Source organism: Anolis carolinensis, chromosome 1 (assembly GCF_035594765.1).
Source record: "Anolis carolinensis isolate JA03-04 chromosome 1, rAnoCar3.1.pri, whole genome shotgun sequence".
NCBI classification, from domain to species: domain Eukaryota; kingdom Metazoa; phylum Chordata; class Lepidosauria; order Squamata; family Dactyloidae; genus Anolis; species Anolis carolinensis.
Window position 1 is genome coordinate 231,699,536 of NC_085841.1, and position 18,209 is coordinate 231,717,744.

Genomic DNA, 18,209 nt, shown 5'->3' on the forward strand with positions numbered 1-18,209 from the left:
AACTCGGCAATCCTTTTTGATGGTTTTTCACAAAAGCGACTCTGTTTCACTTTTCTGGTGGAAATACTACATATGGTACATTTTATGTGCTCTCACCACATCTCTTATGGATTGCATTCGTATGCATGTGTTTCACTATTATTGCTGTTGCTGAAACATACTGGTGTCTTCACACGCCTAAATCTTGCAGCATTTGAAATTTTTGATGGGGCATTTCAACCTGTCAAGGGAGTCTTTATCACTAGGAACAACGATGTTTTGAATATTTTTAACAAGCTTAATATGGTAGTCATAACTAAGGGAGGTTGTTCATATTGGGGCATGTTTTTGGTTTGTTGACCTAATTATCTTTTTTATTTTATCAGAATAGCTCCAGGGATGAGTTTGTTTGACAAGACACCACCTCTATCTGAGTGGAAGAGGAAGAAACATTATTGTCTATGCCAGAAGGAGCATATGCTATATCGGCAGTCACAAAATACCCTGAACACATTTCAGAATTCTCCCCCACAGTCTTTGTATTGCTTTTATGAGAGTGTGGTTTACACTTCTATAATTCCATATATAGATGTCACATCAGAATATGCTGCTAACATGAAAAATGATTCAACTCTACTAGCTGATGATAAATTATCAACCAGAACTTCTGATACATGGAATTTAGCCCCCCAACCCAGAAGAGAAGACAAGCCTGATGTCTCCCCAAAACCAAATGAGCAAAAGAGTTCCTTGAAAGAAACAGAAAATGAAACTTTTGTTGACTCCTTTAATCACTGGAAGAAACTATCAAGAGAAAAAAGGCAAGATGATTATTGGGAATACACATCTCTTTCATCTTTTCTAAACCCCAATCAAGCTGATTTGGAAAGTTTTACATATTTTTTTCCGGATGACTATTTTGAGGGGAAGTGGCCTAAAGCACAGGTCACATGGCCTACTCCAAATGGCTTAACCTTAGCCAAAGCCTTAGCAAACTGCAAGAAGCTCCTTGAATATTCTGCTATTGGCTCAGCTTGTAAGGGACCTCTTGGGACACAGTTGGATGTGGCCATTGAAATGTGCCTCTCCGATGTAGGGTGTAAGGATGACCTTACATGGGGAGAATCAATTATTCCATTTCTAGAGAATGAATGTGAAAAAAGAATACTTGTACAAAACCCAACAGAATTGTTTCACTCCACAAGAGAACTATCTAGTATGCATAAAGAAATAATCAATACCCTCAGGTGTCCCAATCTCTGTAATGGCCATGGAAATTGCACTACGCGGGGATGCCAGTGCTTTCAAGGATACACTTCCCATGACTGTGGAATTGCTAAAGGTGAGTAAAAAATTCCCTTTTTTCTTCATTAGCATCTTTTCTTATCTGACTTAATCTACAAACATCCATTTGCTCTCAAACTGCTTCACTAGATGACACATTAGATTAATTGCAACCTCATCAGGCAGGAAGAATCGATGGCATGCTCCACTTCACCACCCCTTTAAGCATGGAGCCTGCCATCTCCCCTTACAGACACACTACTACTGGTGGGGTTTCATGCTTAAAGAGGTGGCAAAGTGGAGCATGCCACCACGCTTCCCTCCGTGGTATCACCCTGCCAGTAAGCCAGGTGGTGCGGGGCGACGGATTTCCAACGGTGGTCGCAGGATTCGCCATGATGCATGGCAACTCCAGTGGTCAGTGTGAAGAGGTCCTTAATCATCAAGTTTTGGCCTTGACAAGCTGATTGCAATACATGGTTGAGTGCTGCATTGTAGTATTTATGTATGTATAAATTTTGTTTGCAAAATTGTAAAAATGGATCTGACAATTTCCTTTAACAAACTAGTGTTCTAATGAGAAATGTGTAGGAAAATGAGAATCAATAGGATATGGTCAGTCTTAGGAATGCAATCTGTGAAAAGCAGAGTATATTTGAATTGGATAAGGTTGTGCTGTATGTAATGGCCTCCCAGCCCTAGCTGATTATGGGTAGATTATTTAAATCCATTTTATTCTAGTTTCATGTCTGGGGAAATTACTTTGGTCAACTTGAGAGATGATCTGCACTTCCTGGCCTTATTGGTTTATTGGACTTCTCAGTAATCAACCACAGTATCATTTCATATTGCCATCATGGAATTGTACTTGGGGGCATCAGCTTGAATCTATCCTTGAGGGATGCGCTCAGAAGGTTGTGTGAGTACAATCTTCTGTTTATTTCCAAAGATGGTCAACAAGAGGCAAAAAGCTTGGGGTTTACAAATTTAGTTAGAGAAATAGAGCTGAGTTAGACAGCCTTATGATATATACTTCTTTAGTTCTGAAATAAAATTACATTACACATACCCCCAAAAAAATCAATCCTATGATATTTTAACTTCTAACTTTGTTAGTGTGCACAATTCTTTAAAACTCTTCCCATACTCATATGGGTTTACTTAAAGGGAAACCCATTGGATACTAATACAAATTACTTCCAAATAAGCTATCTGTGATTCTAACTTATATTTCTGCAAACATTGGGCCTCAGGTACTTTCCAGTGATATGAGATGGAGTGAGGCAGGTGTTTGAGTGTCAGACTGCAAAGCAGAGGAAATTGCCGAAGGGAGTCTACACACACACACAAAAACATATCCTTTTCTCCCTTATGAAGTGATGGAAAAGTCTCTTGTAAACAAAGTCAAGGTGATGTGCAGCAGCCATTTCAAAATGTGAACTTAACCTGGGAAACCTTTAACATTTGCTTTCCCCACTTTCCATAATACACGTGAGATTATCTGTTTTTCTCATAAAAGGGAAGACTCATCTTAGAGATCCCTCACCTGCTTCATGCTCAGCCTTCCAGATATAAATTAACCCGTTATGTACTGCAATGGAGATAGGGAAACAATAAGCAGTTGCTTCACAAAATCTAATTAGAGTGATGGCCTGATCTTGCAAACCATGATATCTCACTAGCTTTTTGAGCAAGATTTCCAAGCAACAGCAGAGTTTTCAAAAGCAGATATGCTATTGCCAATAAGTCCAGCTCAGAGTTATCAGATAAACTGTAAAGTGCAAATAACACAATTCAAGGAAAGAGCAAGAGAGACCTATGCACACAGACAAAGATGCCACATTCACATGATGTGCTAAGCCAAAAGTCCTGACATTTTTAGTTAACAGTAGTTTTTGGCTCTGGAAATAGGATGAAAATGATCCTCTGAAAGAAGGCAAAAAGACTTAGTGTGTTCCTTGTAAAGGAAAGTGCCATGTTGCTGAACATATGATCCAGGCCAAAGCTGTGCAAGATTTTAATGAATGTGTTTCCCCAAGTCAAAGTGGTGTTAGGTTGAACCATGCAACTCTTGGGTGAGGTCTGCATTAGAGTAACAAAAGTGCTAATCTTGCTGTTCAGTATCTTTCATTGACAACAGTATTACAACAGTGCCAGATCAGATCACCTTGCTTTTTCTTGACGCACTGCCAGCACAACCTTTGGGTCGGAGGGTGAGAATAAGGTTACAGCAATTGCTACTGTTATTGCTACCACCACTACCAGATGAAAAATATAGGGCAATCAGTACACCAACAATAGTAACCGAGAAACATCGCTTCCCACTCGAGTTACCATGCCTGGGGCCTCTGCATACCTGTCCGTGGTGGGTACTCAGGCATAGTATCATTCTTCATAGATTTAGGACAGGTCACAAGGCCCATCCAGTTCAACCCCCTGCTATGCAGGAACACACAATCAAAGCACTCTCAACAGCTGGCCATCTGTTTAAAAAACCCCAAAGGAGGAAACTTCATCACAGTCCTAGGCAGCATATTCTCCTACAAACTGATCATATAATGCAGTTTCAAAGTGGTTGCCCCTGGAGTGATAGAGCCTCCTCATGGCACTGGTACTTGATTGGGCCCGGACCAGTGTGTATTTTAAATGAGTGGACTATGACAAGTTGTTACTAAACCAAAGCCCTAGGTATTAGAATTTTTTTACTTGCTCAATGTAGTGGCCCTTTACCTTCCAGGCTTGCTTTTTTTGTTGCTTTTCCTGAAAACCAAAATCTTGGTTTTATCATAGTTCACCTGGAGGTAATTTGTCTCACAGAAGTCCACAAAAGTATGCAGGAGTTTTTTTAATCCTACACGAGAGAGAGATAGCAGAGCTGCATCGTCTACAAATAACAAGAGAGGGACAAGCTTTGGGCCAATTTTGGGGGTATGCCCATCCACTTGGGCCAGGGCTATAGGGAGATGATGCAGAAAAATGTTAAACAGTAAGGGACCTAGTACTTACTTTTGTTTGACTCCCTTTTTGACCTGGATCGGGTTTGACAGGAATCCCCTGGCATTGGTTATTTTGTTCTGATACGCCTCGTAATTAAAGAAAAAACTTATCAGTGATGGTGGATGATTACATGTGATATCTGGTACCAAGAATTGCCTGAACGTGATCTGAGAAAACAGCAACATCATTTTGATATTTAAGGCAAATAAAGGTGCAGGTGACTGAAATTGCCTACCCAACACATTTCCCCTGTTTTGAGGTACAAAATATTAGATTTCTGTTTCTAATTTGTAAATTTAATTCAAGTGTTTAATTTGTTAAGCTAATGTACCAAACCGATTTATTTGACCACTATAAATCTGAATGGAGAAATATCATAATAAAGTAATAAATAAATATTAAAGTAGAGGGGGCCTTTAGTATCCCTTGGGGTTTGACTATAGTTCTGTTGTCATTCCCATCCCCCCCCAAATACCAAAATCTGTGGATGCCTCAGATCTCACTATATTACAATGACACAGTAAAATTGTGTCTCTTATATAAAATGGTGAACAACTCAAGTGAGTTCTGGAAAAAAGCTGAAGGTCTGTGAAACTGCATCAGACTAGAATAGGACTCACATGTTCTGAGTGCATAGCAAAAACAAGTTTTGCTATTTGGTTTTTTTAATGGATATTTTCAAGCTATGCTTTGTTGTATATGTGGGATGCAGAATCCATGGACATAGAGGGCCAACTATAATACATTAACAAAATGTTGACATACACTTCACATTGCCTAATTAAATTAAATCTCATTGAAAGACATAAGGCGTAGTTTCAAATGAAAATGCAAGATCAGGGGTTAGATCTAGAGAGCCCAAAAGGAACATCATTCTGCCATCTCCTATGATTAACAGTGCATAAAACATAGCCATGATTATAGCAATTAATGTAGAGTAACAATACTAATGATCCTTAAAAACAAAAACTATCTGAGCACTGAATTAATCTTCCATGATTTAAGGATACATGGGAATTAGAACTCTGCATTTGTTTGAATATGATTAACAGGGAAGAAATTATCCACTGTCTACTTTCTGAATAGCTGGAGCCATCTTGTATCATACTATATGTAACTTTGAAAGCTCTGAATAAATGAGATGGTAGATTCTCCTCTTCCTCCTCCACCCTCCCTCCCTTCCTTTCTTCCTTTCTTTCTTTCTTTCTTTCTTTCTTTCTTCCTTCCTTCCTTCCTTCCTTCCTTCCTTCCTTCCTTCCTTCCTTCCTTCCTTCCTTTCTTTCTTGTACATACAACTTTCCTCCCTTTCTAGGCAAATCCACATTCCACTCAGAATTCTCTGCTAGAAAACTCTAGTGTTATTGTTGAAGACAGCAGAAAAAAACTGTATACAGTGTTCCCTCACTTATCACGGAGGTTAGGTTCCAGGACCACTCGCAATAAATTAAGATCCACGAAGTAGGGACACTATATTTATTTTAATATTTATACATTATTTTAGTAGTTATACACTATTTTAGGTCTTTATCAACCAATTGTGTGTTGATAAATCTCCTCCTTCTCTTCCTGGTGCTGCTTGGGCTCCTTTTCTCTCCCTTTGGCTTCCCCTTCCTCCCTTCCTTAGGCTGGAAATTGTAATTTTTTATGATTTATAATAGTCTTTTAGAGTTTATTGAAAAACCGCAAAACAGCGAATCCGCGAAAAGTGAACTGTGAAGTAGTGAGGGAACACTGTATATAGCTGCAGTCCCAATCCATGGAGCTTGGTGAACAGGACCTCAGCTAATAGATGAGGTCAAAGGGGATTTTGTGCAGCTAGTAGGGGAGTTTTGAGGGGAAGTTCTGTTTCACTACTTACTTAAAATTGCTCAATGTGGATCATGAGGGAACTGTTGCAGTCACTTGTAACAGTCACTGCATTTGCAGTCTTGCTGAAGGATGTCAGTAGCTAGCTACATCTGCAGTAAGTCAAAGTTGGAGGCCTCCTGGAAGAGAAGGTCCAACAACTTGAGGCCCACTTTTTGCCATTTTCTTGGATTGAGCAAATCAGACCTCTCTGAAGATGTTAATTTCCACACACAGGAGATAGATATTTGGTGAAATGTAGGAACAGGTATAATTCTGTTAGTTTGGAGCTATAGAATCAGTTCACAGGATTCTCTGTTATCAGTAATGATGCAGAACAGTAATAAGAGGAGCAGTGTCAGCTCTTACAAACCATGAAGGATTCAGCACATGAAATGATCCCTGTCAATTCTTAGTGGAGACATGTGGTGGTTGTTATCAGAGGTTTGAATCAGATGGGCCTTGTGTGGTCTCTCACAATTCTATGAAGAATGATACTATGTTTGGGTACCCACCACTGACAGGGCACTACAATTAAAGAAGTATATTGGCAACCAAGTAATAATGACAAAATGATAAAAGTAAATATTTAGATTCCACCTAAATTTTGGGAAGAACGTCTTGGTAATAAGAACTGTTTGACAATGAAATACACTGACTCAGAAAGAGGTGGAGTCTACTCTGGAGATTTTAAAACTAAGACTGGATTTGCCATTTGTAACGTTATAACTGCTATAGTTGTGGATATACCCTTTCTTTAAGAATCTCAGCCACTTGTTTTTATTTATTTTTTTAGTTGCTGTCCAACTCATTGCTACTTTTGCACCCCCTTTCTGCAGGTGCAAGGTTGGAAGATAAGTATGGTCACAGCTCTGGATTCAATATTTAATTTCTTTACAACACAGCTGTTTAAGTGTGGATTTTAAAACATCATAATGGACTAGTTAGATATTTGAGGGAGTACCTCTGAAGTTTAATTGCCTAATTATGATGTGGTTATCAGCACAATTAAGATCTGTGTAGACTTCTCAGATTGCAACTATTGGGTGGATAATAAACCCAATTCTGATGTGGGAAAGGCTTTCTTGCCTGTAGGATCCCAACTGTGAAGTGGCCTTTCTTTAAAGCCCTACCTGGCAGCAGCACAGCATTATTTCAGTAAAAACTGGATCTTTATCCCTAGGCACTTCTGGTTTCATGGAATCATGGATTGATTTTTCATCAGACTGACAACATCTGAGTCAAAATCTTTCAACTGTTATTTTAAAAGTTTCCTGATTGTTTTAAAGGGTACTTCATTGGTTGTATATTGACCTAACAGTTAATAATAGAAAGTGATTTAGAAATATTCAGTCGGTGCCTGGTATCCACTGGAATTTGGTTCCATGACTACGTGCGAAACCCTTATATAAAATGGCATTCCTTATATAAAATAGCAAAATCAAGGTTTACCTTTTGGAATTGTTTTTGAATATTTTCAAACTGTGAATAGTGGACTCTATGGAGGCATAATCATAGAAGAGTAGAGTTGGAAGTGATCACCTGGGCCATCTAGTCCAACCCCCTGCCATGCAGGAGAAGCACAATCAAAGCCCCTCTGATAGATTACTATCTAGCCTTTGTTTAAAAGTTTCTAAGGAAGGAGCATCCACCACACTCGAAGGTAGAGAGTTCCACTGTTGAACAGCTCATACGGTCAGGAAGTTCTTCTTAATCCATGGATATATACTTAAATAATAAGCAGCAGAGATTAGAGAATAATAGTAATAGATACTATATTTTATGAGCCCCGGTGGCAAAGTGTGTTAAAGCACTGAGCTGCTGAACTTGCAGACCTAAAAGTCGCAGGTTCAAATCCCAGGAGCAGAGTGAGCACCCGCTGTTAGCTCCAGCTTCTGCCAACCTAGCAGTTCGAAAACATGCCAATGTGAGTAGATCAATAGGTACTGCTCTGGCGGGAAGGTAACAGCGCTCCATGCAGTCATGCCAGCCACTTGACCTTGGAGGTGTCTATGGACAACGCTGGCTCTTCGGCTTAGAAATGGAGATGAGCACCGACCCCCAGAGTCAGACATGACTGGACTTAACGTCAGAGGAAACCTTTACCTTTACCTTTTATACTATATTTGTGGCCATAAGGTCTGAATTCTCTGAAGGCACCAGATTGTAATTCTTAGACGGAAACTGACAAATACCAGATGCTGAAAGCTATATTACAGGGGATGACAATGATGAAACGGATTCCTTGCTAAGAAAACTCTGTGAAATCTAAGAGGCTTCCATAAGTCAACCGGTGACTTGAAGCCACATCTATACATATCAGTAATCAGTATAATCAGGATTGTAAGTAGATATCATCACTTTCCAGTAATCTCAGAGGCAACCTATAGCTTGTGAGTGAAACATCCCGGAAAACATACGACAACCCTGAAACAGCCAGCTGATCAACCTCACGTCATTGCTACCAATTGTAATTACCAAAGGCAAAACAAGAAACAATAACTTAAATATGCATTAATGTATGAATGAGATGATTTGATTACCCCCCTCTAAAAAAAAACCCAATTGATTCAAACGACCTTGAGCAGAAGAAAAATAACCACCCACAATCATCGTTCTACAAATGCTTGGGTGATTGCTTGGGTGAGAGTTTCCAGCAGGGGCAGAAATCATGGACTAAAAATAGACTAAAATATTTTTCTGCTTGGATATTCAGTTTTGCTGTGAAATTCTTTTCCCGTCCCCTCTGATTCTAATCAGTGAACATTTTCCCCAAACTGACCAGACTTGATCATCATATCTGGTTCCAGTAAATAGCAACAGTTTTGAAGAGTCAAAAATGTGAATTTGACCCTCACGCCATTACAATAAGTAGGTAGGTACTGTTGTTCTTATGTTTTTGCTTCCACAAGAGGATGCACAAGCTCATGAATGAATGAATGAATGAATGAGACTTTATTTCTATCCTGCCCTATCTCTCCAGAGTGGACTCAGGGCAGCTTACAACATATGGAGAGGCAAACATTAATGCAGTATAAAAATACAAAATAACATAAACCAAAAGATGAAACACAATGTACATTTACACAAGCAACAAAGACAATCATACAATTGAACACAGACCAACAAATTCACATTCTAACCATTTCATACTTAACAGATTTTTAAAATTTAAAAGATTTAATTAAATGCATTTAAAAGTCAAATCTGTATGCGGGAGGTATAGCATTTTTGGACCAATTTTCACTTTTCTCATTCAAAACTAATGCACAACTGTATGAAACTCCATCTGCCAATGAAAGACCCTTTCAGAATGTACTGAACCCATAGTGTACATAGTTGGAATTTTTCTTAAAAACTGATTATAAATAAGAGTTAGCTATGTCAGGGAGTATTCAAAAAGTTAGCAGTTACTTCTGTTTAAACTATTCAACAAATACAAACTGAACCATGTGGACTAAAGTGAATTTTCATCCCTTACCCATCTTGACCTTCTGGAAAACAGGAAAATTAGTTCTGTGAAATAGTAACACAACAAAAACACACCATTAAATAATGCACAGAATTGGAGGACGATGAAGTTTCCATGACTTGTATGTCAAGTGAATTTAATTATACTTATGTTTAGATATACAGAGATTCTTAGGGAATACAGTAATCCTTCAATGTTATAAGCCTTTCAGAAACAAGAAGGTGAAGTAATTGCAGGTGAGAGATGAAAAGAAGTTCAGAAGTGTAGCTGGTAGCATGCATGTTTTTCTTATTGTGTTTTTTTTTTTTAAGGGATAGCTCTCTGTTTCTATCGCACCTCCAATTTGTACAGAATATCAAAGCTGAAAGGCATAGTTATAAAATAATGATGGAGGGCCCTGATCCAGTTACATGTTGCATTTCAAGGTAGAGACAAAAGGATATATTTCACCAAATTGCTCCCACCAGGGGAAGGGGAGATTATCTATAATTTCTCTTTCTTTAAATATAAAAGAATATTGGAAGCATTTTTCTAGAATAGACTGATGGTTTATCACAACCTTTTGTGTTCCCCTTTGATAATGAAAATAAATTTAGCTTTAACAACAACATAAACATCGCAAATCAGAAACACAACAGACAATACGGTAAAGGAAATAACTGCATAGATTTGGGATCTCTTGCATGCTAGGAGTTTTGTCATGACGAGCTGAAGTGCAAGGGGAACTAGCTAATTCCCATATATACGAATATTATACAATCTTTCTCTACTACTTTATGGGGAACCCCCAGTGGCGCAGCAGGTTAAACCGCTGAGGTATTAAACTTGCTGACTGGCTGACAGTTCGAATCTGGGAAGTGAGGTGAGTGACCACTGTTAGCCCCAGTTTCTGCCAACCTAGCAGTTCAAAAACATGAAAATGTGAATAAATCAATAGGTAGGGCTCCTATTAGCGGGAAGGTAACGGCACTCCATGCAGTCATGCCAGCCACATGACCTTGGAGGTGTCTATGGACAATGCCGGCTCTTTGGCTTAGAAATACAGATGAGCACCAACCCCCAGAATCAGACATGACTAGACTTAATGTCAGGGAAAAACCTTTACCTTTAACCTACTACTATATGGAGTGGAATTTCACAGGAGGTAAGGAAATAAAGGATACCATACAATCTATGCATGCATACAAGGAAGTAAATCCCACTGCATTTAACAGAAGTAATTCCCAGGTAAGCACACACGGGACCATAGCTTTAATGAATTATATGAAAACAAAGAAACTGGGGAACATCTAATATAATACTATGTAACAAAATTTGAAAGAAAAATCTTTTCCTGGCTTGAAAGTTTTATTACCTGTATTGTTGTGTGGTACTTATTTTAAAAGTAGTTGTTATAGTCCAGAAACTTTGCCTTTGTGACTGCCACAAACTATGTTGAATTGTTTGAGACTCTGTGATTCATTGAAAAACTATAGCAGAATGTGCTGCAGTATGTTCTGCAAAAACAAAGGTTTTTTTGCAGTTTAATAAATATTTTCTAATTTTTATTATAGAACCAATTAAGAAATGACATTTACAACTCAGAAACAAAAATAGTGTTACATTGTTGTGACTGCGCCTTCGGGGATTATGGTTGATGGGGATGGAATTCGAAGAGGAAGAAAAAACCCTCGTGATGAGGGTTCACTGGAGGAGTTGCGCAGGAAGCGACTTAGAGAGCTATATGGGGGATCTTCTGAGGAAGATTCAGATGGGGAGATGGATGCTGAGGAACAGGTGGTGGCTGGGGAAGCGGGCACTGAATGGGCACAGCCACCGGAGATGTCTGGGGATTTGGGGTCTATGGATACTTCTGAACCTGGGGTTTCTGCAGGAGCTGATCCCAATTGGGATGCTTGGAGAAGGGAGGATGGTTCTTTAAGTGTTCATGGGGCTAAGTGTGGGCAGGATGATTGGGACTCCGACGAATTGCTAGGTACTCCAGATCCACGAGCTCTAGCTGTGTGGAGCTCAGACTCTGAGTAGATTTGGGACACCTGGTGTTTGGGTGTGAGTGTTTGGTCACCCAGGAGGAAGGGGAATAAAATGGGAATGTTTGGCCACTGCACTTTGTGTGTGGCAAGGTGTTGCTGAGGCGCCATTGGGATCTCTGTGTTTCCATGAAGACTGGACTTGGACTATGATTTGAATCTGCTGTTATCACCTAGCTTGGCTCTCGCTGTGTCTTATCGTGGACCTGTTTTGGATGACTGCACCCTCTTCAGACCTTGGACCGGAATTTGACCTTGCTACTGCCTTCGCCCTGTGATTGATGACTACTATCGGCTTTTGACTCCTGGCTTGCTCTTTGGACACCGCTGTTATCTCCTGACCTGACCTTGGAATCCCGGACAACGTCTTTTCACCATCCTTTTGGAGCCTTCGGCTTTATCCACATTGTGGAAGCAGTCTACTGCATTCTTAGTTTGTTTGTTTGTTTCCTGACCAATTTGGTGTTTTCTTTTGGGAACTGTTCCTTTGAAAACTACAGAGCCGGCTGGCAGGGCTTGGACTCAGAAAGTGCAGTTTGCACTAAGTTTGTTTAGCTTTGTTTTTACCTGCTTGTGTTGCTGAATTATATTTTTTGTTTGAACTGCTCTTGAAGCACTGATAGTGAAGTGTTTCAAGGTTTTTTCTGTGTTAACATTACTTTTTGGCTTATCTGCTGAATAAACTCTATTTTTGTTCGCTAATTGGCGTCTGACTCTTGACATACATGCTATAATCAGCAGAAAACAAGAGATATGTGCCAAGGTGCTAATAAAGATGCTTTTGGCCTTCAGCTAATATGTTTCTTCTTTTTATAACTGCTGTGACAGTTTTGTATTCAGAATTTTTTGAAGTTAAATGTACAAATCAGAACATATAGGCCATAGGCAGTGTAAAATGCACTGGTTTAATACACTGGAATATTATTTGTCTTACAATATAGTTATGCACTGTCTCTTTTTGTAATGATATATAGCCTGAAAAGGGCCTTGAACAACAAATATGGGCCAAAAAGTGTTAAGCCTTTTCCTAATATACCATTCTTCCACTGACCACCTTGAGATAAGTTCCCTGTTTTTTGCTATGTTATACCACATTTGCATGCCCTTGATTTAAAACACATTTTAACTCCTCAGAATTAATATATAGATTGTATGAATCCATAAGGCCTCACACCTTCTTTATTTCAGTGCATCAATTGTCCAGCTATATTTGCTGTTTTTATGACAAAAGGTGGTTATTTACAGTTGAAAAGCACCTTTAAATCTCACAATCCACCAGAAAAATCAGAGCTTCTTAATGTTGCTTTCTAAAAGCATTATTTTTTTAAAATACTTGCCAAGAAGTGTATAAGACAGTTAAAAAACCTTCTGTAATTAAGGGGAAAATTCAATTACCATAGTTAAATCTGGCTAGGCTTTTATTTGTGTACACTGACCATGGTGGTTATTTTTAAAAGGGGAGAAAGGGTTCTTAACTAACTAGCACACATGTGGATGGTAGGCACTGTACAATACCCTAGGGAACAACTAAAAAATTAAAGTAAATGAGGAGTAATAGGGAAAAATTAGTTTCCTGTATGTTAATGACAGTTTAAGGGTTCTCCAAATGTTATTTTTTATTCAAGTGTGGAATTTCAAAAGGGGAGAAAGCACAAAGAAGTACTCAAATAAATAACCAGCATATGTAAGGAAAAGGTTCAAAAGATTAAAGTACAAAATAAGCTTAGGCTTGCCAGAGAGATTTAAAAAAAACAGAGTTCTTTGATTATGTCAGTAAAAAATGGACGAACAAAGAAATGGTATGGATAATATGGTGAGATGATGACAGGGGAGAGGGAAAAAGCAGAACTACTCAACACAATCTTTTCCTCAGCCTTCTCTCAAAAATAAATCGATGTTCAGCCTGAGCAATATGGAGCGTATGAGGCAATAGGGGAAATGCAATCCAAAATAGGTAAAGAAGTTATTTAAGGAATACCTGGCAACTCTAAACAAATTCAAGTCTCCAAGGCCAGATAAACTACATCCAAGAGTATTGAAGTAACTAGTAGAAGTCATTTCAGAACCACTGGCAATCTTTGAGAAGTTTTGGAGAACAGAAGTCCGAGTAGACTGGGGGAGGGCAAATGTTGTCTCTATTTTCAAGAAGGGAAAAGGGAGTACCCAAACAATTACCATCCAATCAGCCTGACATCAATACCAGGAATTATTCTGGAGCAGATCATTAAGGAAGCAGACTACAATCACTTAGAAAGGAATGCTATGGATTTTGCAACATGGATTTCTCAGAAACATAATACCCAACTCATCTCTTTTTTTCAACAGAGTTACAAGCTTGGTTTATGCGGGTAATACTGTGGATATAGCATATCTAGCATATTTTGGTTTCAGTAAGGTGTTTGATAAGGTTCCCCATGATCTTGCAAGCCACTAGTAAAATGTTGGTTATTGTTTGGTGGATTTGTAATTGTTTAAGCGAGCAAACCCAAAGGGTGCTCACCAATGGTTTCTCTTTAACTTCTGTTCTTCTACAGAAGAGAAGGTTAAGAGGAGACATGAAAGCCAAGTTTAAATATTTGCATGGATGCCATAAGGAAGAGGGAACAGGTTTGTTTCTGCTGCCCTGGAGACTAGGACTCAGAGCAATGGGTTCAAATTGCAGGAAAGGAGATTCTACCTGAACATTAGGAAGAACTTCCTGACCATGAGAGCTGTTCAACAGTAGAACTCATTGCTTTTAGAGAGAGGCTTGATGGCCATTTGTCGGGTGTTTTGATGGTGCTTTTTCTGCATGGCAGGGGTTGGACTGGGTGGCCCATGTGGTCTCTTCCAATTCTATGATTCTAATGAATATGAAAAAGAAATCAAACTTATTAAATCTGTCAGTGTAAGAAAAAGAGATGCAAATGAAGACCTACTTTGACTCTGTGTGTCGATTTCTCATCTCCTTACCAACAGAGGAAAATTCCCAACTTAGAATGGAAACATGTCTATCAATTTACCATTGATATAGTTTTTCAGCTTCTCTGAACTGTTCCTAGCTTTGAACTGGAGCCAAACTTTATAGCCATTTAGAACAACACTTAGCAGCAGTTAATGAATTATGCTATGCCATTTTTCAAAAACAAAAAGTTATCTACCATGGTGTTTATCCTTCAGATCTCAGCTGTGTTAAGTTCTTAAACTGCAGCTGCAACAAGAAGATATTAATTTAAAACAATCGCATTAAATGAAATTATAGTGTTAAGCCAACACTGTAGAAATGGTAATACTGTGGACTAAAATTCTGAAATACTATCTTATAGCAAGCTGAAAGCAAGATGACTTTCTACTCTTGCTAGGGAGGGAAGTGGCAGTGGGATTTTAATAAGTAAAAACTGGATCTGGATGAAATTGTGTTCAATAAGATACAGTATGACTTCCATATATTTGGAACTGATATAAACTGTTTCATTCAGCAATGTCCAACAAAATATGCAATCTGTAGGAATTTTCAAGGTTTTTCAACACCATAGTTTTCCTGGGCCAGAAGTCCTCCTTTTTAATAGAATTTGCTTTTATCCATGGTTTTGAGTATCCATGTCATGTTCAGGAATGTATTGCCTTTGGATATGGGCAGTCATACTGTATATAAAATCACCATAGTGTCCATGACTGCCTCCTATGGCATTCAGGGATTCATAGTTTGGGAAGGCATTAGAGGAGCTCTCTATTCCAAATGCCTCTTAGAATCACAGAATCATAGAATCGTAGAGTTGAAAGAGACCTCAGAGGCCATCCAGTCCAACCCCCTGCAAGAAGCAGGAAAATATCATTCTTCCTAAATGGAAAATCCTAGAATTCAATAGGATGTTGCCATGGCAGTAGAATCATGTGCTGTAATTGTGTGCTGTGAAAGAGCCTTTGTTGAAGGCCACTGCTTATATTCAGACTTCATTGAGTTTTCACCCCCTTTGTGTCTGTCTTGGTATTCAGCTAAATATGTTGACATTTCACAGATGCTACACAACTCTCTGATTGGGGGAGTGATCATTAGGGGAAAAAAATCTGTTCATTGAATGTTGTTTCCTTCTGCCTATTGTATCTCATACTTTTAAAGAATCACAAAAGCCATGTGTTCTTTGTTCTTTAACTAGGGAGGAAGATCAAGAAAGGCACTGAGTTCCAATCAGAAACCCAAAGAGGATATTTATTTAGACATTTGTTGAATCAATTGTTGTATATGTGCTCACTTCTGGTTTAGATTGTGTCAACTATCTTTTCTCACTTAAAAAGAACCTTCATTATAGCATACTTTACTTTTGAACCTCTAAGTGGGCAAAATGGTTTCAGAAAACAATGCTAAATACATTCCATCTAGAAGCACCAAATGTCAGTAATGTTCATTTGTATTACAAACCATAGAAATAAATGACAGGGACATTGTTCATAATCCCTGATCATTTTGTAACTATTTACTGTATTTCTAAACTAGTGGGCTAATGTGCCAGTCTCTACAGAATGGTGATAGGGTCTTTACACTTATCCATTAGGTGGTGGCAGAGATGTTTGTACTTGCCAGTCTATCAGAGTACAAATGCATATTGGGCGTGGATGGCTGCCACTAGTGGGTCAGGAGGACCCCTAAGGGGTTGTGAGGGGAGTGTCCAAGGGGTTGCCAAAGACCAGTATTTTGTTTTGGTCATTGGGGTTCTGTGGGGGAAGTTTGGCCCAATTCTATCGTTGGTGGTGTTCAAGGGTGATTGATTGTAGGTGAACTATAGATCCCAGCAACTACAACTCCCAAATGTCAAAGTCTATTTTTCCCAAACTCCACCAGTGTTCAAATTTGGGCATACTGAGTATTTTTGCCAAGTTTGGTCTAGATCCATCATTGTTTAAGTCCACAATGCTCTCTGGATGTAAGTACAAAACCCAAGATCAGTGCCCACCAAACTCTTCCAGTATTTTCTGTTGGTCATGGGAGTTCTGTGTGCCAAGTTTGGTTCAATTCTATTGTTGGTGGATTTCAGAATGCTCTTTGATTGTATAAATCACAGCAACTACAACTCCCAAATGACAAAATCATTCCTCCCCCGCCAACCGCACCAGTATTCAAACTGAGGCGTGTCGGGTATTTGTGCCAAATTTGGTCCAGTGAACGAAAATACATCCTGCTTATCAGATATTTACATTACAATTACAGTAGCAAAATTACAGTTATGAAGTAACAGTGAAAATAATTTTATGGTTGGAGGTCACAACAACATGAAGAACTGTATTAAGGGGTCCTGCCTAGTGATATAAGCAATGTGCATCTAGATCTTTCAGACAACCACTTTGTGTTTGGTGAAAAGAAAAGGACCAAACTTTTAAACAATGTGAGGGCCACTCCCAAATGCCCAAATTGCAGCGAAAGGTCTAACAGCAGCCCCCAGAAAGGTCTATAGTTGACCCTCTTGGTTTGAAATCTCTTCTAGCTAATTTTTGTGAGGTAACAATCAGCTCCAGGGTATGCATATAGACAGGACGTCTGGCTCTCCAAGATCCTGCAAAGGAAGAACATGCCCTCCCTGGCAATTTCCCCATTGTAATTGAAGTCAAAAGTATATCAAGCAAGCACCATCCCTCCTATTTGAGGAAATCTTTCTCCCACTGATAGGTTGTAAAACTCCTATGTTGATACAAAGGCATTTGGCTAAAACTGTCCAGGCAGTAGAGGGCCCTGGATGTTCAAGCAGCAGAGTAATGATGAATCATCTCCGAGTTCAGATTTTAAAAAATATGTTCAAGGATTCCAAAATAGGTCTTGCATTTTTGGATACCTCTGTTAAAGTTCAAATCAAAGCTTGGAGTATTTTCACCATTCCAATAATGTCAGAGCCCTAGGGATCAAACAACACTAGTGCCCAGATCACTGAAGCAAATTTGTTCGAGAGGTAGTTCAGCTGAGTGAATTGATAACTCAGATATTAATTTTGATATCTCTAATCCATCAATGATGGGGAGCCTGCTGACAGCAATTTGAAGTTAAGTATCTTAACTTAACTGGTGGCACAGTGTGTTAAAGCACTGAGCTGCTGAACTTGCGGACCAAAAGGTGCAGGTTCAAATCCCAGTAACGGAATGAGTGCCTGCTGTTAGCCCCAGCTTCTGCCAACCTAGCAGTTCGAAAACATGCCAATGTGAGTAGATCAATAGGTACCGCTTCGGTGGGAAGGTAACAGCGCTCCATGCAGTCATGCCAGCCACGTGACCTTGGAGGTGTCTATGGACAATGCCAGCTCTTCGGCTTAGAAATGGAGATGAGCACCAACCCCCAGAGTCGGTCACGACTGGACTTAACGTCGGGGAAAACCTTTACCTTTACCTATCTTTTTCTGCAAATAGATTGGCATTTCAAAAAAACAAAGAAAACCATCTTGTTTCTGTTTTAGTTTCCATAAATTTCTTTCCAAAGCAGAAATCTGGCTGGACTGCAAGAGGTCTATTAGCATGATGGCTTCAAAAGTCAATAGAAATTAAATTTTTAAAAGATTTCAGATTTTATCGTAAGAAACCTAGGAGGTTGCATGAGTTGTAATCTATATTAAATCTCTAAAAATAAAATCAAAGAGATTGGT

At 39.0% G+C, this 18,209-nt stretch overlaps 1 protein-coding gene across 1 annotated transcript in view; it reads left to right on the forward strand.

Moving 5' to 3' along the window:
* The window catches only part of LOC103279158 (von Willebrand factor D and EGF domain-containing protein), a 368,122-nt gene that overhangs the window by 166,587 nt on the left and 183,326 nt on the right, over positions 1-18,209 (forward strand). Inside the window, exon 12 of the mRNA XM_062966717.1 lies at positions 366-1,321. Within this exon, the coding sequence (XP_062822787.1) occupies positions 366-1,321 (956 nt within the window). The remainder of the gene's footprint in view (positions 1-365; positions 1,322-18,209) is intronic.